Genomic DNA, 27,938 nt, shown 5'->3' with positions numbered 1-27,938 from the left:
ATTGTGAAAACAATGATGGTGTAATAACTTATAATCGAAATCTAATAGAACAATACATGGATATTAAAATTAAATGAGCTCTAATATGATAATGATTTACGTGAGGATTCTTCAAAATTAAACCGTAGAAAAATATCATTGTGTACACAACAAAGCGATCGCCCACAACATCTTTCTGATAGACGGCACAATAACCGCACTACCCAATACCGAAGCTATTATTTAATGAACCCTCGTCAGATGAAAAGGTCAAATTATTTGAAAAGATTAATCTCGTAATTTATGTGGGCCTAAAGAGTCTCCCAGGATTTCTCGCTTGACGGACTGAGTTATATGACATTGTATTTATGTAACACAATGAAACGTCAGCTTCGTTTTTTTATCAACTCGTTTGGGTTACAAAAACACTTTTACGTGTTTTTTAATATAATGATTGCTTATTGTTACTATACTCACGTCGTCGTTCACAAAGTATGCTTATAGTAATCAAAATTCACGATTTTTCAGTACGTTATAAATCGTCGAGAATATAATTTGCTCAACACTTTAGCGAGAGTAATGCACTCGTAAATGTTTACGACTCTGACTGCGTTTTAGTTTCAATGTTATTTAAATCATATTTTTTTTCCACTTACATATTTCTTTAATGCACATTTTATATTGAGGTTCAATATCTTTTACGACAGCTCATCTGATCTTAACAACGTGAGCGATGCCTGTAAACCATAAACTTCTGCATTATTAAGTTCCAATATTAACAATTCACGTTCGATCTTTAGATGGTACTTTGAACTATTTGTGATAAAGAAATAATTGCCAACGACCCATCCTAATACGAAATAAATGGATCCAAATGGTCGCTCGTTTGCCGCAATTCTTGGAATTAAATTTTGCATTTAAGCGGCACCTACGCAAATCTTTATTCTTTTTCATGTTACAAAGGTTGGGTTTATTACTTTATCCGCTTCTCTTTGAATATGCTGTTCATTCAAATTATATAGCTTCGATTGCACGTAATGTTAAAAATCCAAATGGTAATTAATCATTAAGCATCGTTACTAGGAATAGACAACTGACCGTCATTAGAAATAGGGAATGCCCGAAAAGGATAATTTGGAAAAATACTCTTAACGACTATTTGTTTTGTTGGAATTTCAATCGAATCACATAATATAACAATTCATTTGCCATAATTTTTTCCCTTCAACTTTTATTATTAACCAACCGTAAATCGTATTTTCCTCAATGTTTCTCTCTTCAGTTTTCGATTCGTTAATTTCATTGCACGGTTTTGCACAATTATGCAGTGGCCTGATGCACTACTTTCCTTTTAATATCTTGCATTCAATTGAAATTCAGCTTAGATTATTACAGCCGCCTTAAATTTCAGCATAGTATCTAATTAAATTTTTTTTTTATTATAGTGTTATGATATTAAATTGTGCACTGATGAGATCAATGTTTATTAAATAACTAGAAATACCAGGAGGTTCGTTTTATTTTATTTTACTCAAAAGGAGCTCGAAAGACGTCGCATTGTCAACTACTAGTTGATTTCTAATACAGCTCTTTCATAAAATCAGAAGGTAAACCATCGTAATTATTATTTATTATAGTCTTCTTGCTCGGGACATGTTCCATGATAAAATTATTCTAAATTTCACTTAGATTCAATAATATTTTTTTTTTACAAAGTTTCATTTTAATCCGCTCCGCCATTCTGATTGGTGAGATTGGGGTGATTGATTATAAATTTTCGTATCTATGTATCAAATACCAATATTATTAGCATAGATATAAATTTAGTTTAGAAAAAATATTTTTAGTATCCGCTTGAATATGTCGTATATTTTCACTGTAATTTTAACCGTTTTCTTCAACACACCTAAGTACCAAATTATAATATTAGTTTTTGTGCGTGTTTGATATTCAATTACTCATTAAATTAGTTATTCTATTTATGTAGCAGGCCGATCGCGTTGAATATTGAATTTCAGCCCGATCGACGCTCCAATTAGGAAGTTACTAAAAAGGTTCTGTTTGCGCTTCATTGTTCTCGTTGGTATCTGGGCTGAGGCCAGTTTCGCAAGCACGGGTCTCCGTTTCCTACTCTTTTTAAGGAGTGGAAAGTTGTCGGTTTTCTGCAATATGTCAAGGTACAGTATTATTGTGAAATTGTGCGTAGGTGTGGTGCATAATACGGGGGTCCGTCTGGCCGGCGGCGGTCGGGTGCCTAGGGGCGGCCGGTGGTGTTTACGATGCACCGGTGCGACGGCGCCGAGTGGGGCGTAGGCGTCGACGGGGGGCGTCGCGCCAGGCTTATCAGACGGTAGCGGGGCTGGCGCGCGAGCCTCACTCCATGTTCTACCGCTGGCCGTACAACTCGCGTTGTGCACGATCACTGACACCGGTTTTAGATAACAAAACCTTTGTCCAGTCGAAGTCATAATATTTACACTGTGCCTTTCTGTGCCGCGTAGTTTCTGAGGGGTTTTCCGACGCAGACAGTCAATTGTCACGCGGCTGTTTTCATTGTGCGCACGCGCGTGTTTTATAAACAAGTTTCGACAAGTCACTAAGTTTTTAATGGTTCATAATTTTGGTGAAGTGCGCTTTGTACGGATTGCAGTTTTGGGATTTTTGTAAGTATCGTCTAACAGTCACGGTTCAATAGAGATGTTCAAAGGTCGTCGATAAATACTAACGATCCGAGTTTGTATTTAAAAGGTCCATAGTCTGATCGAATGATTTTGTTTGTGATTACATCTAATTGCGTCATCGCGTCTATCGAGGGATACATAGGCCGGTGTTGCGTACGTTAGGAACGTGAACGTACACATTGCAAAGTTCGTGAGGCGTGTTATCAGCGAGTGGTGATCTATCAGGGATGCGTTCGGGGGCGCGCATGTGACGCCGCGACGCCGCGCGCGCATCGTGTCATCGCTCGCGGTCAGTTGAACGAACCCTCCGCCGACCGACGTCAACCTTGCCATAATCGCGATTATTTGCATCGCCATTGTATACGTTGATGCCTCTTGACGTGCCTCTAATTGTCTCTTTCCCTCGTACGATTCGTTTAGTTGATTTCAAACTTTGGGTAGTTTGAAATTATTTAAAAAAAAACAGGTTATTGGTTGTTTATTACAATAAATATAGCTACTGCATATTTCTTTTATAGCTCGAGTGTGCTTTAGCGCATAGTTACTGCCGCAGCTAATAACTTAATTGAGAGTAAATATGTTCTTTACCTTAAGTTTAGGACTATCGCATTTCGGAGAATAATCTTAAACAAATAGTTTCGTATTAGATAAAAGGTAAGGTCGAACCAGAAATTCATGGTTTTCCTTCTAATGTCTTTGGATACCCCGATTGATAAGATAACAATGAAGGCAAAGAACAAATATTGTCGATAGTTTACCTGCCACAAAACTATTGGTATTTCGAGAACGATAATAACACTTAGTTTCGATAAGGCAGAGGGGCCTTACGAAACAATAAATAAACAAAACAGTAAGCTTTGTACCTTCGAAGTAAATCTGCAAATTGACGAAACTATTTGGGCGATTTCGAAATATCGCTTTTAAAAATGCTTCTGAAAAAAACCCAGTCACGATAAAAACGCACGACTGAATATATTTTATTCGATTACGTGAATAATTGTTTTCCTGTATGTAAATTCTCAAATAACCTCCTCCTCTTTTATTAAATATAAATTCTTAATTTATTATTGTATTAAGGCATTTTGTACAATAAACTTGTATTGAAGTACGTGTATCGATTATGGTTACTTTAAAGCTATTAACTGTTTCGATACATCAGAAAAAAACTGTCGTAAGTCAAAATTTCAATATCGGTTTCAAAGAGCTATATCTTATTTTAAAATAAATAGCTTGGAAATTAATAAAATTTTAAAACATTCCAAATGTGATTTTAAACATGTTGCTAAATGAAATTAATAATACAGTCTTTTGAAGAATAAAAAAATGCATTGATATCTCACTATTCAGACTTATTAAGCTATGATTGTGATGTATCGATTTGATCGGCTGATGGCTATTTAAAAAGCCCAATACGGTAAACATTTTTGACAAATAAACTGTCTTCCACATTGAAGCAAGTCTTTTCATCAATGCGGGTTTATTCTTTAATCATTTAACATTCCCTCGTATCCGAGACACGAGACGTATATTGTATTATGCAGGCATGCTTTATTTTTATGTAAACTTACTGTAGACATTAACATCCTGTTGTTAAATGCAGAAATCTGAATACAAAGACCCAACGTATAACATTAGAAGGACGTAGGTACTCATCTGTTTCGATGCAAAACGTAAAATGTTTTTAAATGGATCCACAATTTGATAATGATTGGTATGTTTCATTGTTTAAAGGCTTATGTTGTCAATAACTTTAGTAGTGAGTTCAAGATAAGCGTAAATAAAGCATTGTATTTAGGTGCTTATTGCTGATGTTTAATAAGTACATATAATGTTATGATTAAAAAATCTTGATGAATTTTGGTGCGGTCTTGATTTTGTAGATTTTATTCTTCTAGATCATTCGAACATTGGGTAGGTTTTCGGAAGAATAACTTTCGTAATTATGAATCTCTTAAGTTAGATATATTTTTATATTAAGCGATGCAAGATAAACAAAGACGAGTAGTTCTAATGTAGGAAGGAATCCTGGGTCATCGATTTTCCCGGTTAAAGGGAAAGACGCTGCTAAAGAATACCCAAAAAATTATTGACACTAATGGCCACATGTGACTTCTAAGCGTATGTAAAGTGCAAAACCACTTAGTTTCATTCTATCTTAATTCGGATTTGGCCAATTATCTTATTCGGTTTCAGCGAATCGTAGACATAAATAAAACTACTTTGACGGTTTCTTTTCGTGCTTTTTTATTGTGATTCTTTTATTACCGAAATATCGAATAATTTACAGTTTTCATGGTCGCGCGGACATCACCCGTAGAAGGTATGGCTTTGATGGAAACCAGTATAAATTGTTATATCTAAGATGAATCTATAAGTATTACTTACAGCTGCGCGACAAACATTTTCGCGGTTGTAAATGTATTTTTGGTTTCAGAGTATTGTATGTTAAAGATTGAGATAATTATTAGGGGAGCAATTAAGAAACTAAGACTGTATTTTAATGAAATCATCGCGGCCCATTTCGTATCTGTAGTCCAGATATACGGGCCAAGAAAATGACGGGCACAATAATAATACTATTTAGAAAATAAAATTATTATTTATTTACGTGCGAGTGTATTACAATTAATTATTAACATAGTGGTATTTCATTATTATCATGAGCACTTCTTGTGTTGAATTAAGTGAGTGAAAAAAATATATGATTCCACAATTTTTGTACGATGTATGTGTGTGTGTCTCAACGCTGAAATTGTTATTTTATGTAAAAGTTTAAAATTTTTCGAAAATATTGTCACGCTCTCGTGAGCATAAGAAAGCTATGTAATAAATAAAACAGAAAAATACATTTCAATGAAGATAATAAGTCATGTGTGACCTACACAGTGCGTATACATGTTGGATTCGATCCAAAATACACAAAAAGTCTACGCACTCTCACTCAATATTATTTAACGTTCTACTCGAGTTGATGCGATGAAGTTTTGACGTACTTACGTAAATAACAAAGGGTAGCCGTTCCGTTTCAAGACGGTTTTTCGTCTTAAATGGTTGCCTTGAAGCGCTGTTTAATCGCGATTTTCAATGAGTTTTGCGCTCAATCAGTCTGCTTTAAGGTTGAATATCGCATATATGACGGTACGCCCGGAGTTTTATTAATCCTGAAGTTTTTTTTTATTGATTTAATGGCATTCCACGAATAAAGTAAAATTTTGTAAGACTCAAAACGATAGTCCGGCAACGCATAGACTATGTGTAATAAGACAGCGATTTAATAAAAAAAGCACTATCCCAAAATTTCATTAACGCAAATGGAAAATAAATAACACATGAGAACATTTAAACGGAGCTTATTTAAAACGTTATTAAGTAGAAAATTGATTTTGAAACATTTCGCGATAAGTGCAAGTGTTTGAATAAGTGTTCGTGGAAATATGATAAGCCGTGCGCCGTTGTAGGTACGCGGGCGTTATCTGTCCCAGATAACGTGGGACCGCCCGGTGTCCTGTTCGGGATAAGCCGGTCAAAAGGACAATATCAAATGCGAAACAATTTTACACGGCTATAGGCTGTATGGCTAGGAAGGTACTTGTGTGGCATAAACGTCAAACGATTTCTGTATCTCATCTTTCATTCGTAGTGTTGGTTAGCTTATTTACTTTCCTAATTAATGTCCCCTTTTCGTAAGTTCTACCATGATGACGAGTCGTGACCAGCTGTAAGCTAACGTACCACCGTCACGCCAAACATTATCTATCTCTAACACTACCAAACGAACTAATCGTATATTTGAGGTCTGGCAACAGGTGTAAAGTATTCGAATTATCCGAAATTATGTAAAAGTCGCGATATTGAACAGTAAAAGTAGTTTTAATTGCTTAATACAATATAACAAGATGAACCCACGAGAGACCTGGAATATTCTATTCCATAATAAGATTATCCAAACTTTCGCAAGTACTGCATTTGCCTCCAACAATCATGAAACAAAGCGTGTTGACATTAACATGATGGGCGTACTTTATCTCTGTGGTACTAGGCGGTGCCAGGGCCGCAATGAACAGGGCCTTTCCGTGTTCGAGCGATAAACTGAAATGCTTTCGACTGCGCTCGCGCTACCGAGGTCATCAGAATGATTACCCGAAATTTCACATTTACCCGTTATTAAAAAAATCAAGTTTTATATGTCAGAAATCGTGTGCGGACGCGACACGAGCCCTAAAGTTGAATTACGAATTGACCGAATCCATAAACCGCAGACGCCAGCGTTGTCCAATTGAGCGGATCGTTCTTGTTAATGTGCTCAAATTGTATTGTCGACAATGTAATTTTGTAACGATCATAATTATTTGATTACGTGAACATTTCGAAATGTTCAGTCTGAATAACTTTAATAAAACCCTATCGGCTATTGTGGGGCACGGATATATGAAATTGTCCTTTGTTAAAAGAAAAAGAAGTATTTGTTAGCCCGGAAAGGAAGACGAGTGTTCTTCAAAAGAAATTAGCATAAGTACCGCCAAACACAGCGGCCGTTTAGACAATGGCTTTGTCCATCTATCGTGTTGCGCGTTGCGGGCGGTAATTGTTTAATTTTTAAGCATCTACTCTTATCCTCCAGTTTTGCTCTTCATGTTTGAGGGTCGTGACCGTCTACATTCAGTTTTATTCGTCTACAATGTTTTTTTTTTAAGTTGTTTATTACCATTTCTATGTGTATTTATCTTGTTTATGCATAAACGAAGTAAACTTCAAATTGACACATGAAGTTGCCTGCAACTCAGGTACATTAGACATGTTCTATTTTTTTGTTAGAACGACTTTAGGCACTGTGATCATTTTCAAACTCGGGTAATGTCTATGTGGGCGACATAATTAAAAACACTGAATAAACAAGCGTTAACCAAGACGAGTGGGCGTCGAACTTTAGACCTTGACGGCTCAATGGTAAATCATAAATACATTGTTGCAAATAATATTTCGATTATTTGAAAATGTTCATAATGTTTTGATATAATGACAATGCTAAATGTGTTGTTTTTATATAGATGACGCTTTCAATTATCATTCGTTCAAAATAAATCGTCATAAGAGCACTAAATCTTATAATGTAAAGTAGAACGATAATGTATTTATACATACTTTTTCAATTTACAGTATTATACTCTTTGTTTTACCGCGTTATGCAGCTGCTGTCTTATCGTTGCGGAACAATAAGTACCGATTTAATAAACTTCGCCATACAGATAACCGTTATGCTCCTATTGCGATCAATCTTAATTGGTTCCGATTCGATTCTAAAATTTAATACAAACACGTTTGGTTCGAGGAAAAAGAAATCGAACTCGAGGTAATAATTCAAGGTTATTATGTTCAGATGTAGATTTAATACAAGCGGCTAAAATACCAGGTAAAAAGTTTGGTTGCGCATTTTTAAAACACAAAGTGTTGTTTTTTTTTTTTGTTGAACTCTGCGGTTGGCATCGGCGCCGCGCGGTATGCTCGCCATTTCCGGACGATATCCGGTCCACGATTCGGCGCCATACAATAATGTCTATAGATAAACCTTATCTTAAAGCAATATTCGACAAGTTGCTATCTCGCTAGTCTTTATCAATATTTTTATGTGCATTCATTAAATTGAACATTAATAAAGATTATAATTTATTATTTTAACTTAAGAACTAACCAATTAGTCTAAAAACTATTATATTCTGTTATCATTCAAAACATAAAAAATAAGTAGGTCATATTTCAATACACTTTCTTCGCTAGGCGGAGGAACCTTTTAAATAATTCAGTAGCGAAATTTTCTCCAATGTCGCACGCTGAATCATAGTTGGAATGAATCATTCAACGTAATCGAGTTTTTGAATTGAGCCGACTACGAATGTAAATACGCGATTGTAGTGACCCGCGGTGGAGAGCGACTCGCGGTGACTCACGCGGGTTTTCCGAGAAACGACGAATGGTAATATAGTTTTCGTGAAAATGAAGGTCGGCTCCGGTCACAAGCCGCCTTCTCCACATTATTATGAAAAACGATTTTCATTATTAATGTTTTCGGTGAAAACATACAAAAACGGGGCGACTTTCTTGGAAAATTTAAGCCCTAAACGATATCAGGGTGAGTGTAGTAGAAAGCGACAGTCGCATCGATCCATGGATTTGGCATGTTTTAAAAACGGTTTCACTGTCATGAATTTTTAAGTTCACTTTTGCGTGAATCGCTTGGGTCGGTTTATATGCAGGCGGTGCGATGTTTTCATGCAGTAAGTAAGCTGTAGTGAAGGGACGCTGGCTCGGTGCCAAGCTTCGATTTGTTTTATTAGGTATTCGTTTAGTGACGGTCAATGTCGCGACGGCGCAGAGAACGGCGCCATGCGATGCATGCATGCTGCCCCCAATACTTTTTGCATTTTTAATTGCACTCATTATTTATGAACATGTGTGCCGGTGGTGCGATACTTTTATAAAACGTAATTTAATTCAACGTCTCGATGAATGCAGTCTTCAAATATTTCAAAATGTAAAAGTCTGTATAAAACGAATCTTACGTGCGAGACAACAGTGATTGTCTTGCATTTCAAGGGTATAGTTCTTGTGAAGGTTTTTATCTCACCTTCACAGTAACTTCTATTTAACTTCCTTTTATAATGTAATAACTATGAAATAAACCAACAACAAACGGACCTTTATGATGCTAGAAACCGTTCAAGGAATTTTTGAAGTGTACGCAGGCCACATTAGTGCCTGTAATTAGCGTTACGTTAATGAGCTCCCAGACAACCGACAAGATACAGAACGACCATCGTTCAAACACAACGCCACTGTAAAATTATAATTTAGAATTGATGGTGCTATGTTGATTGGACTGTTTTAAGGGGCCCTTTTTATGTTGTGTGAATAAGCTCCGTATTTCAAAGGAATTTAGGTTAGTATTTGAGTAAATTCTTACTGTGAAGTATTGACCTATGTGGGTAGATTGAACTGGAAAGGAATTTTACACTACTCTATTTGTGACTTATGAGGGGTATGTTGATTTGATTTTGAACGCTAACCTAACCTAACTAGTTACGCTAAATTATCTATTTTATGCTACTTAGTTAACAATGATTATCAATCCCAATAAGCATACATATTTTATTGTTAAAATCTTGTTAAAGCCTTATTGACATTACTGTTATAAATTCACTTCTATAACAAATCAATAAAAATATGTTTTTCACATGGAAGGAAAGTTTTCATTTATATCGATCGCTTAGTAACGAAATTGGTTTTATAGTGACATCGGGGTGGGAATAACTCAGGTATTGGCTCACGAGGCGTCCACGTGCGCACACCCAACATAATACAAGACGCGATGCGCATTATGATACAAAAAAACAAGTACACAAGCATTCTATTACGCACATTTTGTAGTATCGCAAAACGATTGTATTAACTTCGAGTATTTCCCAATTTAATAACATTATTCATTTGTCGATTGCTTCGATATATACACATTCAGTGTGCAAGTCTCTTTTAGATACACTAATAAACTAATAAACATGAGTGCCAGAAAAATACACGCACGAGACGAGAACAAAGTGACCAATAATGCTCTTACTGTATGAACCTGCATATTCAGTAAAGTCTTCTGTGTATTAAAAGGTTTGTTAAATGACGGTAATTTATTGAGACATATCGCCTTTTCGCATTAAAAGTGTACGATTTCCAAAAATATTCGAATTTGAGTTAATATGTGTAAATGTTTGGTATGTATCATCAGTATTTTTCTCATAAATACTGTCACAAGAGCGTAGTTTAGTTTTAGCTTCTTTTTTTTTTAGTTTAGGTAAACTAACATAGGTATGTTTTGACTACTATTAACAATATTAATACATAATTTTATCTTACTTTAAAAGACAGATAATGTAAGTGGTAAAAAAAATGTTGCAAATATGATTAATATTAAAAATATTACATGTTAAAAATTTAAAACACTCTCATGTAAAATTAGTAAGTTTTGAGATTATATAGTTTTAATGCGAGATATGACGCAGTAGTAGGTATGTTTATGAAGAGGTCAAATCGCAAACAACTACCTAAAGGGACATTCAACTGATCCCAAAGAGTTTTGTCAATATTACCATTGTGTCCGATAAGACTTGTAGAATAATAAATAGGAAGTTATCCTTGGAAGGATTGGAGCAACTGATAGGGGTTAACGGCACAGCCGCACAGTGTCAAAGAACTTTAAAAATTTCATCATAGTTTTCCCGCGCTGTCATTGGATGTTTTTTTTTTATTGGCGTTTCGTTTCGCCAAATTGTGTAATATACTCGTATTGTTCTTCGTATGCGTTACGATTGCTTGTTTTTTTTTTTGTTTTCAATCTAGAGTTTTCTGGATTATAGTACTTGCAATACTATTATTAGTTTTAGGAATCGGGATATGAGCAAAAATTTGAATTCTTAGTTTAAAGTTGATTTGTTCAGTGATACAACTGTTGCTAACGTTCTTGGAAAGTCGAGCGGGATTCTTATTAGAAGCTCAATAAAGCAATGACGCGTTGTCCGGGAACACACGGGAATACACGGTACGACTTAGTGTGTCGTTTAAATTATACACCAGTATAAAATGGTATGTATTTGTTCAACGCGCGTTAATTTGGTTTTTTTTTTTATTATTATTTTTTATTGCCCTTGTAGGCAGACGAGCATACGGCCCACCTGATGGTGAGTGGTTACCGTCGCCCATCATGGATTTCAGTAATGCCAGGGGCAGACCCAAGCCGCTGCCTACCAAATTGTAATTAAATTGCGAGTGTGCACATTTTACTCGATCACAGGTTCCCTCAAAGGTACCGAGAGAAGGTGAAGTCTTATTTCAACAATAAACAAGAAACAAACAAATGTTGCATATCGATGCAGTGTAAAATGAATTTCATAGCCCCGTAAACTAATCGAAAGAAAACGTAAATTGAAAAAAAAAAAACAAGTGCTAAGAGTGAAGTAAACCAATTATGCACAGCATCCACGTGACTTTCTTTTCAAATTCGAAACTATTTACATAAAAAACGAGTAATTCGTCTTATTATCCTGTCGTATCTACAAATCTTGCGATTAGCATTCTCTGTGCGATCCATGTCGGATAATAAAGTCTGTATATTATATATATATTTATAAATCGTTGATACAGTATAGACCATTAGAAGATACTTACAGCGAACGTACGTAGGCGAACACACGTGCGGATAACGGTTTGCCTTATCGGCGGTACTTGTTTGTACTACCGAGAGTACGAAATGAAATAAATATATGTAGGTACGCGAAAATAGAGGTGAACGCACCTATGCGAGGTAATGCGAACTGAAAAACATTTCAAGCAATGTATAATCAACAGACTCCAATACCCAGTCGAAACGTTCCGAGCGGTGAGGAATACAAATTTGCATTGTTATTGTAATAATGGGCTCATTTGAGTTTTTTGCGCAATCTCAATAATATTGTGTAAAGCCTCCTGTTAACAGTGACGTCACGCGTAATCTTGTTACACTATGAAAGATTCACGAAGAGTGTCCGTCGTCTGTGGTCGCTACATGAAGCAATACGTCAGAACTAGATATAGTGGTGATCTCATTATGAGCACGGTGCGATAACAGCGCTGTACTACAACTCCTCTGTACGATCGAGGGCTTCGATTTAATGTACTGCAAATGTAATGCACTTAGCGGCTTAATAGGTTATATGCGCTGAAAATTATTCTAGTTGAATTCACTCTCGGATTGCTATACTCTACGGAGTATATTAAGTTTTGTCGATTGCTTAGCAAACTAGGAGAAAGGTAGTTGGGTAAATCATTTGCCTAATTAGTACATACGGTTAGGTAAAAAAAAAAACTACCATAGACAAAATTATCAGCGTTTTAATCTAGAACTAACGAGAAAGAATGCGGGGGATAATACACAAAGTGTCGGTTAATTGTTAGGTAAAGCACCGTGACCAATTAACTTCGTCCATGTTGACTCGACGCGCGCGCGCATTTGAGACGAATTTCATTTAAGCAATTGTAGTAATTGACCGGCTACATCGCCATCCGGAGGTGATGTCGCGCCGTTGTCCTCTGCGCCCCTCCCTATTTGGCAAACCCCTTTTGATAGCAAATTAAGTTTTTAATTCTTTTGAAGCATTGTGAATGTTGAATCTCGATCTACAATGATGCGAATTACTGTAATGCCAGGAGTTCACTTATTACTATTTTTGGCTGTAAAATCTAACTTGTTAAAGTCATTCGATTTACTAAATAAGGTAGTATAAGAGCGTCTGGGCCGCAATGAGCATCGCCCACAGATCGGCGGCGCGTCCTTGTCGCAAGGACCGGCCAAGCCTCCCGCCCACTACGACACTCACAAAATATATACTGATCATATTCGTCTTGTCATAAATCGCGCCAAACACAAGGTATCCTTATGGATGTTTCTCATTTTCCTCAAGTATTTGTTTTGAAACCAATGTGTAACATTTACGTAGTTCAGTATTACCGCACATAATGTTTTTGCCGTTTCCTATGGACGGATTCTGCTTTGTTGTCAGAATGAAGCCATTACCTCAGATACTAACGGGCACGGCGTGCGATGCGAAATGATGCGAAATATTTCCGGAGTTAGAGTAGTATTCTATTAATAAATGATTCGACGTCGCTCGTGGGCGAAGATTTCGGGCGAGAGAGCGCGGGCGCGGCGCGGCAGTAGCGCGCGATCCGCCGCGGCCGCCCGCCGTACGCGCGCGCGCAACGAACGAACGACCCGCACACCCGCACACGCGATACTTTACGTGAACTATCGCGAGTTACGACCGACGATCCGCCCTACACCGCATACCTCCTCACACCGACCCTAATAAACATAAATATTCGATACAAACCGAAGACGAACACGGTGAACCGACTCAACGAATACAGTACCCATTGCACTTTGCGAGGGCGGAATACAACGAACAAATCGACTAACAAATTCGAACCGCACGAAGGTGTCGCGCCGCAAAAAGCGCAACACAATAGAGCAAGCGTCTAATTATAAACGTGGTTGAGTTAATATCGCCGATATGCAGAATATCGATCCTTTGGAGATCGCGAACATCCTCGCTACCGAGCTCTGGTGTCAGCAGGTATGCATCACCATGCTAACCGATCGAGTGATACAACACCTGCACAGCACTATCTCTCATTAAACTCTTACTAGTTCTAACGTGATCATTCGATTCAAGCAGACGTCGCGACGCCCGAGACGCCAGACGAATCTATTCGGGTTGCTCCTAATACTTTACAAGAAGCGATAACAATTAATCTCTAGTTTATTATCACTGTCGAATTTAATTTGCACCGTAACACAGAGTTATTGGAACGTTAGCGTAGATATAATTTTGTCTGCGTAAAGTTGCCAGAGGTGACAGATTTATGAGTGCGCTTTCATCGCACGTGGCTTCAACGTACTCGAACTGAAAAAAATGTGCTTAAACCAAATTATATCTGTTACAAAACCATCCCACCTGTAACCGAAAAATTATACAAGATGTATATATAAAATAAATGGAATAAATAAACGATTAACAATTGTATATAGGTATCGTTAAATGTTTACTGAATTATAAATAAATATTATGCTGATAAACGAAGACCGGAATGTGGAAGGAGTAAAATAATAACATTGTGAAACATTTCACAAATAAGTTGTGTGCAATTTTGCAACGATATTTTATTTTTCGAGGGATTTTAATTTTGCATTGACTGGTTTAATCGATGTTTTCATATTCATATCTGGTGTATATAACCTTCATTAGATTGCTGTTGGAAAAAATCAAATTTGCTGTTGGAAAAAAATATAAATAGCTTCAAAATTTAATCATACTAGAATAGAATACAGTTAAAAAAGTCAGTGTTAGTGTTGAAGATATCTGACCCATTTTAAAGTATTTTTTTTACTAAGGTGTTGTGTTATTTTTGTTTTCAGTTGGCAAACCTCGAAGGACTCCAGTCAGGAGTCCCGACCCGCACGACGGCGACCATCACCCCCACTCAGTTGCGGAACTTCGAGCAGACGTACATCGAGTTGACCAACTGCCGAAGCGAACCAACCACTCACGTCGGCTTCGTACCACCTTCAGTCACGCACGCCAACAATTACGGTGAGTACATAGATATTGTAATTATAATTTCTTTTTTATTTGTCGTTTCATTCACTCTTGTCAGAGCGGTCGTGGTCGTCATTCGGTATCATTGCTGTGGGCAGATTTTATGCGCGATACTCACGAGCAATCGCCACTTGTTAGTTAGTAGCCATTTGTTAGTCGTCGTGAACTAACGGATAAGACGTCCGGTGCATTCGTGTTGAGCGATGCACCGGTGTTGGATCTCAGGCGGGTACCAATTTTTCAAATGAAATACGTACTTAAGAAATCTTCAGGATTGACTTCCAACGTGAAGGAATAACTAAGGAAGTCTTGTGAGTCCGCGCGGGTAGGTACCACTCCCCTGCCTATTTCTGCCGTGAAGCAGTAATGTGTTTCGATTTGAAGGGTGGGGCAGCCGTTGTAACTACACTTGAGACCTTAGAACTTATATCTCAAGGTGGGTGGCGCATTTACGTTGTGGATTTCTATGGGCTCCAGTAAGCACTTAACACCAGGTGGGCTGTGAGCTCGTCCACCCATCTAAGCAATAAACAAAAAAGAATAAAAAAGTAAATATCAAAATACTGTACCTATATATTTTTAATGATATTTTGTAAATTAACGGAATCGTTTGATAAATTACAGGTATTCTTAATTCGGTGGGATACTGTGATTCGGGCCCGACGACCGCGCTGCACGTGTCGCCGGGCCCGCTCTCCGCTAGCGGCGACAGCAGCAGCAGCCCTGGTCTCCCGGCGCCGAAACGACGCAACATGGGCGGTCGTAGACCGAACAAAGCACCGCAGGAACTATCGCCCGAAGAGGAAGAACGAAGAAAGATACGCCGCGAAAGGAACAAGATGGCGGCCGCGCGGTGTCGCAAACGCAGACTCGATCACACTAACGAACTGCAAGACGAGACCGATAGATTGGAGCAAAAGAGACAGTCGCTCCAAGAGGAAATAAGAAAATTAAACGCGGACCGGGAGCACCTTCAAACGATATTGCAGAACCATATGATAACGTGCCGGCTCAGCGACCGCTCTTCGAGTCCGCCGGACGTGAAGCCCCTTCAGGAAGTTTACACGTATCCGGACCCGGAGGACGGAGTTCGAGTCAAAACCGAAGTCATAGACCCCACAGTCGACCCAGTAATGCTGGGGTTGGATAACATTTTCACAACACCGTCGACCGAAAAAAGGTAATTTGCAATTTACTTATAACTAAGCTTTTATCAGTATTCTTCTCAGTCGCATGCACTCTTGGCAGAGTGGTCGTGGTCATCATTTCGGGTGGTACTCGCGTACCAAATCATTGGGTGCCTACTCATATTGTACAGTTTTTTTAACATAAAAGCAACTTATTACAAATATGTAATTTAAGTCTTGGACGCCATTCGTTACCTTATCGATCCCCTGCTTGGAGGCCTTTTGTAAGTCTTCACTGCATCTTATTGGGGCTGCCTGGATAGTTTAGGGTACCACCATGATTTTGCTGTTTCAGCGATTATGAACTGAATGTGATAAGCAGAGGCACTTAAACTCCAAAATTCAATGAGCTATATCGGCCACTAAAATTCTCTGTCTGAAAAGAAGGGATTTGCCGAGCAAGGTTTTTTCCAAAGTGCGTGATTTTCTAGAAAGTGCAACATTGAATTGGTGGAAGGGGTATCTTGAGTCTCCATACCATGACTCCGAAAATTAAATCTCGAATAACGAACGCATTCATTGAAAACTTATATTTAGAGGTTCGACGAAGTTTATCAAACAATTCCTTCCAGAAGTTTTTTTTATCCATCTTCAAAGTCTGTCCAGTCTAGAAGCATATAGGCTCTTGTATAATTTCGAATTTATATTTTTTTCGCAGAGTTTCGGATTAATGTGGCCATTAATCATTGTATTTATCATGAGTATATTTCGTTCAGCACTTCCTGTGTTGCTTATTTATTGCGTCTTCTCCTCCAGTGACTGCCAACATGTTCTGACTATTGTTTACGCTCATCTTATACTATTCATGAATATATTTGACCCAAGTAGGAGCAATTTTCTTTAGAGCATCAACAAATTGAGGATTTCACATACACACATACGGACCCGCTAGTTTTCATAGTAAATATCAATACAAAAGATCTTAATGACACAGTCAAGTGTACATTGTTAATGACATGGGCGACATTTGTGTTTGCTCGTCTGCAGTATGTCAACGTATGATAATAAAAAAGGCATATTTATTACTGCAAGCCGTCAAAAGCGGTTCAGACATGTCAATTAAATAGTTGATAAAAGTTTTCAAAACAAAAAAAGTAGGTATCTAGCAGAACAATAGACGTTTTTCCTGTTTCTGTATTTGTAACTATGTGCAAAATAAATGTTAAACAGAAGTTTTGTCGGAAACAACAAACAAAATTACTTTTAAAATAATAATTCAATTAATATTTTAAACATTCGTTTTTTGTGAAAACCTGAGATTTTAATAAGAATAGTACATTTTTAAATCTAACTAAACGTTTGTTTTCTCTTTTTTTTCTCAGGATAATGCTGTCTTCGGCCAACCCTGGCGTGGTGACGAGTGGGGATACGGTCACGTTGGATACCCCGCCCGCTATTTCTCGACCCAATAGGCCTAATTCACTACAAGTACCGCTCAGTCTCACACCTGCACAGGTAAATGACGTAACTTAATATTTTATTTATTCGAAATGCATAGACGAAATGATTATATTATCTATTGGCTAATAATAGCGCGGTAGGCAGACTAAAGAGGATATTGACAGATCGTCTATTATATTACATATGTTAGGGACACAATAGAGCAAATTCTTACCCAATCCTGTGGACCGAATGGTAAACAATCGACATCGCCCTAAATGCGTCATTACGGATCCTTCCGATCCACTAGCGGTGCTTTTAGGTACCTCAAGCACCGGTCACCGTCCTTGCCGAACCCGTCGCTTGCGACGAAGGGCTTGACAAGTAAATTAACCCACAGACACAGCCCACTGAGTTTCTCGCCGGATCTTCTCAGTGAGTCGCGTTTCCGATTCGTTGGTAGATTCTGCGAAGCACTGCTCTTGCTAGGGTCAGTGTTAGTAACACTCCGGTTTGAGCCATGTGAGCTCACCTACACGTTAAGGTGAGGGTGAAATAGCTTCTCAAGGCTTGTCAACCTTAGCATAGGTACGAAAAAAAAACGAGCTCATCATAATATCTTTGGCTTTATTCGCAATTTAGACACGGATTATTTGTAAAGAGGGGATACATTTCGTTAAAAGAATATGATAAAATATCAGCCCGTTATGTGAGTAATAAAGTTTCAGATTTTTTACATCCGAGCCGAGCTAATTTAACGAGGCCTTCCTTTACAGATACACAACAACAAAGTACTCGGGAACAGCAAAATAGCCGGCATCGAGATCAGCACGCCCAGCAACGGCATGTTTAACTACGAAAGCCTCATGGACGGGGGCACGGGGTTGACCCCAGTGCTGCCCCACCCGCTGGGACACGCGCACGCGTACGTGGTGCCCCCGCGCCCCGCCCCGCCCGGCGCCGCCGACCCCCCCGAGCTGGTGTCGCTGTGACCCCCGACCCTGCTTATCGAACTCTAGAGGACGTCCTCGCTCATCGCGTGCTTTGTGTTTCCGACTAGGGCGGCGCACGCGTCGACCCGCGACCCGTGTACCGAAGCGAATATAGTATATATATATATATATTTTTATATGAAGAAGTTGTATCGCTGCAGTAGTAATTGTAATAATAATTGTGATGTCGATAATAAAACAGAGTTTTATTTGAAGCGTTTCAGGGATGCGTTTTCGTGTTGTGCTAGTCCGGCGAGGCTGGATTCGTTCGGTGCGTTTATTTATATAAGTCAGTAAGGATCTCTGTTACTGTTGAATTTCTCGGCACAGTTTTATCGTTTTGTCCTCGAAATGTCTCGTCATAATAAAAACCTCGTGCCATTACCGTTTCTGCAGTCAGAATTTTATTCAATTACATACATAAATACATACGTGTAGTTAACCGAACTAACAGCAATATTACTTAAAGATTATATTGATAATATATTGATTGTAAGTTAGCTCAATGTTGATGTGTAATGTTTTACCGTTCCATTGGATAAGGTATTGGTATAGTAACGTTATATTATAATGTTAAAACTTTGTGATACGTCCAGTGTTCGTGTCGCGGTCCAATATCCGCGGCCTCGCTCCCTACATACTACTCATGCCATTACTCGTTACATTTATAATTATGTATACTGTACATGCCTTAATAATGAACTGCATTTGAAACAAATATGTATTAACAATCTTAATAGTATTAATTAAATGACAAGAAAATTGTAGGAAGAAAAAAAATACACAATTTTGGCATGAGACTAGATTATATAATTGGTGATGACCACTGGAATATAATTAGTTTTAGGGCGTTAGCTTAAGATCACTTAACATTTTAATTGTAATATGCATAACTTAGACCAAATTATTATTTTATGTGCTTTATTATAGTTTAAATTAAAATCTAAGCCAAATATTGATTTTATGTCGTTAGTTTTTAGTTTTAGCCATTTCCTTTAAAGTATTATTGCGTTGGCGGCAAAGATGGCGGAAAGTATTTATTTTGTATAATATGAGACAAAACGCTGATCATTTAAAAAAAGAATGTACAGTGCAATAATTAATATTATTATTTACCTAGGCAATTACCCGTGGTTTTATAAATTTTAAGTATATTTATAAATTTAAAACTCAATTATTAAAGTATTTTATGCATAATATGAACATTGTAGTTGTTAAATAAATTATGAGATGTAATTTTTTTCTAGAACATTTTTTGATAAAGCAATCTTAGTGTAACTTTTTGTATTTTTTCAAGAAAAATTAGCAAAGCATTTTTGAATATATTATTGAATTTGAAAGCGAGAAGTAGTGAAATAAATAAAGTATATATTATATATAAAGGGAAATATAAAATGTTTACACACACCTTATTTTTTGGGTTTCATTTTATACCTACCTATACAGGCTTGCTATATAGGACCGACGAGGTGTTAGTGGCAACTCACTTACGTGGGCTTAATAAAATGTTTACGAATTTTTCCCTTAATATACAGATATGAAAAGAATAATATTTCGAGCACGCTGATGCAGCTACAACCCAAACATAGACCGAAAACGCCTCCGAGATTAGCTGAAAAAAAATGCGTTTTAGTAGATAAAACAAACTTTACAAGCAATTTAAATTTTTTTTACCGTGCTTGCGTTCTTATACTAGGAACAAGTGGTATCTAAATATTTAGAGCCATATATCTTATCTTCAAGTACCACGTATCAATATTTATGAAGATAAACTGGAGCACACAATGCTCACAACCATGACGCATGCCGAAGCTAGTTAGCTAGCTGGCTTCCTAGAAGTTACAGCACCTTTGTTATAGTAAGTGCTGAGAAAATAAAGTATATCCTGCAAATACTTGTCATTATCATTATCATTTATATTCTATTATATTTTATTTCTTAATCGTGGAAGGCATTTGGGAACGCCTATTAGGGATTTCCGTACAAAGTTGGCAGCTGCCACGTCAGCTTGGACTAGGCCTGGAGGGTCAGATCAATCGCTTAGAGCAGGGCTGTCCGAGCAACATACCTTTGCGGGCTAATTAAATTTACTACTAAAGCCGGAGGGCCGCAGAAAAATATATTTTCGAAAAACAAAATACTTTTCGCGATTTCGCCCAATAATACTAAAACTAAACTGCACTTTTAAATGATGTCATGGGAATGGAATGTTACAAGAATAAAGATAAATTATACGAAATATTGATTATATATTTTGACAAAGAATTCTATTATCCAAACTATGTATATTTAAAATTATTTTCTGATTAAAACATGTGTCGCGGGCTTTATGACAACAATCCAAGTGCCATTGTCTGGACAGCCCTGGGCTTAGAGTACAGTGGGTGTATCATTGCGTATGTCGCGACCACTATATGTAATAAAAGAAAAGTAAGTACGCGATATTATAATTAATAAGTATTACACTCACAGACGAGGCTGATCAAAGGCACGACTGTTTCTTGCTTCTGTTTGACGTACACGGAGTTTGGAAAAATGAAACGCATGATTGATGTACTACGCTTGAAGGTTACATCTGCACTGTTAAATGATTGACCGATTACTATGTTTTTTTAAAATGTAGTATTACTGGTGACCTGAAGCCCTTTCCAGCTTCATCAGGACAGGTGGGCGAGCAAAAGGCACGTAAATTGTAGACATGCTTAGGGTTATCTGGGGTAAAACGGGAATTCGGTAACTGCATTGTTAGAATACAGGTTGCTATTCTTTTTTTTTATTGCTTAGATGGGTGGACGAGCTCACAGCTCACCTGGTGTTAAGTGGTTACTGGAGCCCTTAGACATCTACAACGTAAATGCGCCACCTACTTTGAGATATAAGTTCTAAGGTCTCAGTACAGTTACAACGGCTGCCCCACCCTTCAAACCGAAACGCATTATTGCTTGACGGCAGAGATAGGCAGGGTGGTGTTACCTACCCGCGTGGACTCACAAGAGGTCCTATCACCAGTAAAAAGCTAGCTAGCAGCTATTTTAATACTACGCGACTTCGACTTCATATGTCACTAAGCATTCTTGCACTACATTTACATGGAAACCATTGAAGTACCTATAATAACTAAATGTAACTACTGTGCTGTAATGTACTTTCTAGCTACGAGAAAAAATATTACAGTCTGAGATTTGAGGTCTCAGTATTCAGCATCTCAGAAAATCTGATTAGCCAGGCGCAAATTACTAATCAGTTTTGTACCATCCAGTGTCGACTAATAGCGCCACTAGTGAATTAACCATAAAAAATACCTACAAGGGATTGTTCGGAATGTACGGCAGAGCCTTCAAATTCCCAGTGCTGATGTCAACTTTGTACTGGCGTGACTCACAATCTCTTAGACAATTGCAAGCGGCTGATCGCATCCATATATTCGCGTTCTCTAAAAGAAAATAAATTATTAGTCTGAAAATTAAATCAAAAACATTCTGATAACATTCTGATAATAATAAAACAAACGAAATCATTTACATTTATTTATAAATGAAATCTCACGAAAGTAGCTAGTTTTTTTTTTCTGGTTTACTTTTTTCACTGGTTTAAAATTGAATAACGTTACGAAAAACTCACTTTTCACTTTGATGATGCAAGGGATGCTAGTAATGTTACAAGCAGCAGTCATGTGTAAATTCGGTACGGTGAATATTAAGCAATGACATGATTTCTCGACAGCTTCTATCAAACACACGAGGTCACAATCAGAGTGCCGGTATTTTTTGAAGTAAGGCAGGTGTTGTTCATCGGCGAAGTAGCACTTACGACTGTGTGTTTTAAATACAATAAGTTAGTGTAATCTTTTTTAAGTGAAAATTTAGGTATTTAGCACGGCAGAGATTTGAAACTAGATCAGTTGTGCGGGCGTCTTGTGAGCCCCCACAGGTAGGGTAGAAAGGTACCACCGCCCTGCCTATTTCTGCTCGTAAGCAGTAATGCGTTTCGATTATAACGATACTTTTATTAAGACTCATATCTGAAGGTGAGTGGCGGCATTTAGGTAAGTTGTTGACGTCGATTTCCTCAACCACTTAACACCATGTAGGCAGTAAGCTCGTTCACCCATCTAAGCAATAATAAATGAAAAAGCGACTGTAAAAAGAGAGAAACATGTACATATTTTAGATTAGAATTAAAAGGATTAAAAGGAAAGTTTTTATGTTCCATTCGATACCTAACTGAAAACAGTTATCCATATTTGACTTTTTTTCCTCCTTCCTTTTCCGCATTTGCACTATGTTATGATTATAGACATATTTAATATATGATTGAATTTATTAACTTGTTTAATATTTAAAGTTAAATATAAAGTTAAAAATAATTAGTTTAATATTTAAAGTTAAAGTAAAAAAAAAGTTAAAAATAGTCTTAATTATTTGGTTGACTCGTGTATAAAATTGTTACGTTAATGTTTCGAAATCACAGTGCATAATACAGCATCTAACCTGATTTCAGAATTTGCGCTGTAAAACTGGTGTTTGATTTGTTTACCTCCATGAAGGCAGAGCTTTCACATCATCTGAACAGTAAGTGTATGTCGCATGTATCAGGTGGTAAGTCTCTGTACCAGGCTCGACGAGGATTGATTCGTGGTCCACTGGAAATTCTGTCCAGTCTGAATACATAACCTAGAGTTTGTTGAACATAATATTGTATTATTACTGCTAAACCGAATATGGTAGGCGTAGATGATACAAAGCTTACCAAGCTTACATTCACTTAAGTTTATTAGAAGGAGAAAGTTATAGGCAGTTAGACACAGTTCATAGATAAAGAGTAGAACGAAAATTGAAGGACAGATCACAAAACAGCCAAGTACAGGAGAAAGTTTCATTGGTCTCCTTAATAGCGGGATTTCAGCTTGGAGGGATGTTGGAGTAATATTTTTAATGACTTTAAAGGGATGGCCGCGCGTTTCATCTGTAGATTCTATATTAGCAACATTACCAGGAGGGTGAGTAAGTTCAAGGGTTTGCTAACAACTCTTGTCGTGCCTCCGAGGAAGGCTTAACAATTTAAGAGCAGCACCTTTGCAATTACATCTACTGCCGGATCTAAATCGCGATGCACTGGTTAGAAACCCGGTAAATAGCTCAGCGAGCTGATGCTATGGGCTATGAAGTGTCATGTTGAATTCTTCGACATCGTAAGCACCGACGATGAGTATGGCGATATGTGCTTTGGTCGCTGCTGCCCCCAAAACAACGTGCAATATACCTACATATAAATTAATTATTTTATGAATAAACTTTTCGTATTGTTCTTCAAAATGATCACTACTATTTACGAATAGACTTCAATTTCGGCAACGGTTCTAAAAAGTACACCCTTTTGTTGTTTGACGTAGAGTATATCTTCAAGAGTAGACCTTCAAAATAAAGGCTACAACAATTTGGGGTTCCTTATGTGATTTACACCGTTTTTAAACACCGGTAACATTATTGTTATTAAGTACCTTAATCGCACCGGCGTAGAGTACTGTGTGTGGAACCGAATTCTCAGGATCAGAATCGACGACAACTGTCAGTCCGTCGTGAAACTCAGATCCACGTATCATGAAAGGTTTAAAATTGTTAATAGGAACATTCCTGAAAGAGAAACTAATGAGAGAATTGCTAGTAAGTTATGTTAGTAAAGCAATACTTTCTTTTGTTTAAAAAAAAAACTTGAAAAACAAATTTTGTTTTACGCTTCTATATTGATTCTACTTTCTGATTCTTTCTTATTGCATAATTATGTAATGACGGAGCTCATCTAATATACAAATGGTTGCCAAATGCATAAACTTCACAGCGTTTGACGATAGATCCTCCTTAAAACATGAGATCTAAGTCTCATAAAAACATGCTTATAGTATATAGCTATTAAGTATTAAAAACTAATAGAGTTGTGTATGATTACTAGACTCATTTTAAAGTTTACCTTTTCTCTTTAAATTCATAAAAACTGTTGAAAGAACAACAAATGCCGTATGCAGTTATGATCGGACGGAACAGTTTATTGCATTTCGGATATTTACGTCGTTCTAAATAACACAATTTGAGGAAGTTGTCACATTTTTGGGGCAGCGCTCCCATCACTTCAGGTGCCTGGAGAATAAATTATGCATCAAAAATAAACACCACATCAGATCAAATCATTAAATGTTAACAACTATGTTGAGGGGTTTTTCAAATAAGTATATAAGTCTTTTTAACACGATTTTTCAATACCTAATACAGGAATAGATGAGAAAGAGATCTTCCATTTTGTCTAAATTATGTTTTAGAATAGTTAACAAACCATAAAAAAATAATTGTATTTTAATAAGTAATTTAACTTACATCATACCGATTATCATCCAAAAGCGATTGTAGATGGGCTAGTAGAGTAATGTTTGTATTTTTCAATATTGTATAGAAACCTAGAAGCTTGGGAATTGTTTCTTCTAAATTAATTGTTAAATTGCCGTCACTAAAACAATCAATTTATTCATTGTTATTATTTAGAACAGGATAATTAATTGAATAATATTAAACGTCGTGGCTTAACGGATAAGACGTCCGGTGCATTCGTGTTGAAGCGATGCACCGGTGTTCGAATCCCGCAGGCGGGTACCAATTTTTCTAATGAAATACGTACTCAACAAATGTTCACGATTGACTTCCACGGTGAAGGAATAACATCGTGTAATAAAAATGAAACCCGCAAAATTATAATTTGCGTAATTACTGGTGGTAGGACCTCTTGTGAGTCCGCGCGGATGGGTACCACCACCCTGCCTATTTCTGCCGTGAAGCAGTAATGCGTTTCGGTTTGAAGGGTGGGGCAGCCGTTGTAACTATACATGAGACCTTAGAACTTGTATCTCAAGGTGGGTGGCGCATTTACGTTGTGGATGTCTATGGGCTCCAGTAACCACTTAACACCAGGTGGGCTGTGAGATCGTCCACCCATCTAAGCAATAAAAAAATAAAAATAAAAACAGATTTTTTTTCAGAATGTAAGGTTTTTTTTCCCTTACTATGGCATATTAATTAATTGGCATAATGTTGATGCTTCTATTTTACAGTAGGTACTCTGGTAGGTTTTATTTTGAAATTGTTTCTAAGTTTCGAATCGATGATAGCAAAGATTTTGAAAAAACTAACTGTGAATTGTATAAGTGATTTCTTCTTCTTCTCAGTCGTGTCACTCTTGACAGAGTGGTGGTGATCGACATGTAGTGTTGGAAGGGGCAGACTTGATGCGTATAATTGTATAAGTGATTACCAATGTAGAAACACTCAAAGTATTTGGAGTATTAAGTAATACGAAGTTCCTAGTAGATAAATAGTTTGAAGTATTTTGTATTGATAATAAAATTGCTATCACTAACGGCCCCGAAGTTTATATTTACTTTCCTCATACTTATAATTGCTATATAGTTTTCCGTGTCGTTTGTTGATAATAAAGTAATTAATACTAGATTGCCGTATATTGTAAATGTATCTGTTTTGCCTGAAATAAGTCAAATCAAATAATACGTATAGCTCTTCTGGAAAAATGGGAACTAAGGAGTGGGTCCCTATTCCTTCCTCTCCCTTCCATTGGAGCATTAGCGTTTACCTGTACCCTATTAATTAAAACCAATGATGTCGCTCCGGCAATTAACAAATGTTCCAGATTCAGCAGCCCCAAGCTAAAGTTATCTTTCATGATTAAACCAAACCCAACCATAAACATGACCGTAAATTTTAGGATGATTTACCCTTCAATTTAAGTTCACTGTGCATTTTGACCACAATTAGAAAAATGAATCAACCAAACCGGTGTTAGTTGAGCAAAATTCGCAAGCCTCTTTTTGACTTGTATTTTCTTTAAGAAACCAAAACCCTTTAATGACTTACACTAGAGTTTTGTTGAGATGTTTCAGGCCACTCGCAGTTATCTGGTTAGGTGAACAAATGGTTATTGCGGGATGAGGAAGGTTCTGCACCGGCTCGTACTGGTTCTCTATTGTAATACGGGTTGGTATCTCGTTGAAACGATTATAGAGAAGCCAAGTTAACGTGCAGGCTAGTGAGAGAACCATCGCTAAGTTTAGCGCCCAAAAACATCTGCGTCAAAAAGATTTTTTATAATAATTTTACGTTAAGTCTTTCTTAATCACGACCGTACATAATTCTAATGACTCTTAAGATTTTTTAATGATTGTTATGATTACTGGTGGCCCGGAGGCTTTCCCAGTTTCACCAGGACAGTTGGGCGAGCAAGGGCGTGGGAGCCAGGAGGGGCGGGATTTGCTAACAGCTACCCAAGCGGCTCCAAAGGAGACTTAACAACTCAAGAGTAGCTGCTTCGCGAATGTATCTACTACCGGATTGGAATCGTGACCCGCTGAGAAGATCCGGCGTGAAACTCAGCAGGCTGGTGCTTAGGATAGGTTGCAACGTCGTCGAACTGTTTGCCGAGTTATTGTTATTGGTCGATGGATCCGTAAGGACGTATCGATACGATAAAGCGATTGTCATGACGTATAGCCATATCGAAGTACCGCTCCGACGCTGACTTCATGTATTTCTGGGTTGATTCGAGGCCCAGGTCGTCGTGTAGGTAAAAGTTATGTTGTACCTTGAGATATTAAATCGAAGTCAGTTAATAACTATAGCTGGGAACAAATCACGCACGATCATCCGGCCCCAATTTACGATTCATTGTGGTATCGGTACCAGAGACTGATAAACTTACTTATTATATATGTTTAATTATTATATACATATATAGTTAAAGAAACACCTAGACAAAGAGCAAATCAGCCTGTTGATTTCACAATGTTTGCTCGAGGGGGGAATCGAACCCACGACCCTCGGCGCAACAGCTAGAGGCGCTAACTACAGCACCACCGACTCAGTCAAACAAAAACATTATGAAGAGGGAGAGAGAGAGACCAAGCAAATAACTATAGCTTATCTGTGTAATTTAAGTGTCCCCGTTGACGAATTTACTATCATTCAAGTTAATAGGTATTTGTAATGTAGACGGGGTATTTTTTCGGTTTTTTTTTTATCATTCCAGTATAGTTTTATCTATTATAAGAGCTTTTATATGCTAATGCGTCTCTTATAGAAGAAATGAATTACCCTTACCGTGATATCCCATCAGGATACAAATAAAAATATTTGAGACTTGTAATGGTCCCTTTTAAACAAAACTTTCGAAATAACGTTTTACGATTATTGTTCATTGCGGCTAATTGTTTCTGTTAATTTAACGATACTGAAGGCTTTCAATGAGTTAAAACAAAGTTAATCAGTCACGATATATTCACGGTAATTAACGAGCTTAAATAATTATTTATGTATGAACAGAAATTACTTTCAATCTATCAATATATCTGGGTGAAATATAAGTAATCAATTTAGATCGTTTTTGGTGATTTCTAATTAAATTTTATTGTAGTAATTTGATTCGATCGATTAGTTCGTGACGACGACGAATGTATGATATGATGAAGTTAAAGATCGTGAAATCAACATAGTT

The 27,938-nt window shown here is 37.3% G+C and overlaps 2 protein-coding genes across 4 annotated transcripts in view; one reads left to right on the top strand and one right to left on the bottom strand.

The window, feature by feature from the left end:
• The window catches only part of kay (transcription factor kayak), a 41,013-nt gene extending 21,209 nt beyond the window's left edge, over positions 1-19,804 (top strand). For 2 of the 3 annotated variants that reach the window (XM_028184924.2, XM_028184925.2), the window contains exons 2-5: positions 14,653-14,827; positions 15,458-16,013; positions 17,343-17,475; positions 18,177-19,804. In XM_028184924.2, coding sequence (XP_028040725.1) covers positions 14,653-14,827; positions 15,458-16,013; positions 17,343-17,475; positions 18,177-18,392 — 1,080 coding nt within the window. In that variant the 3' untranslated portion in view covers positions 18,393-19,804. Of the gene's footprint in view, positions 1-11,321; positions 13,811-14,652; positions 14,828-15,457; positions 16,014-17,342; positions 17,476-18,176 lie in introns of those variants that run through there. The other variant, XM_028184926.2, reaches the window with a different exon arrangement.
• On the bottom strand, positions 16,855-27,670 carry LOC114250892 (sodium channel protein Nach). The gene is made up of 10 exons (XM_089738494.1): positions 27,545-27,670; positions 26,306-26,515; positions 24,761-24,890; positions 24,360-24,526; positions 23,893-24,025; positions 22,929-23,065; positions 22,014-22,204; positions 21,699-21,825; positions 20,863-20,972; positions 16,855-20,004 (listed from the first exon to the last, which is right to left on the bottom strand). The coding sequence occupies exons 1-10, from the start codon at positions 27,640-27,642 to the stop codon at positions 19,880-19,882; spliced, it is 1,428 nt and encodes a 475-aa protein (XP_089594620.1). The 5' UTR covers positions 27,643-27,670; the 3' UTR covers positions 16,855-19,879.
• Positions 27,671-27,938: the final 268 nt, after the last annotated feature.

This window comes from Bombyx mandarina, chromosome 25 (assembly GCF_030267445.1).
Source record: "Bombyx mandarina strain Sakado chromosome 25, ASM3026744v2".
In the NCBI taxonomy this organism is placed as follows: domain Eukaryota; kingdom Metazoa; phylum Arthropoda; class Insecta; order Lepidoptera; family Bombycidae; genus Bombyx; species Bombyx mandarina.
Note: the sequence above shows the minus strand (reverse complement) of the source record. Positions and strands in the feature narration are given on the sequence as shown.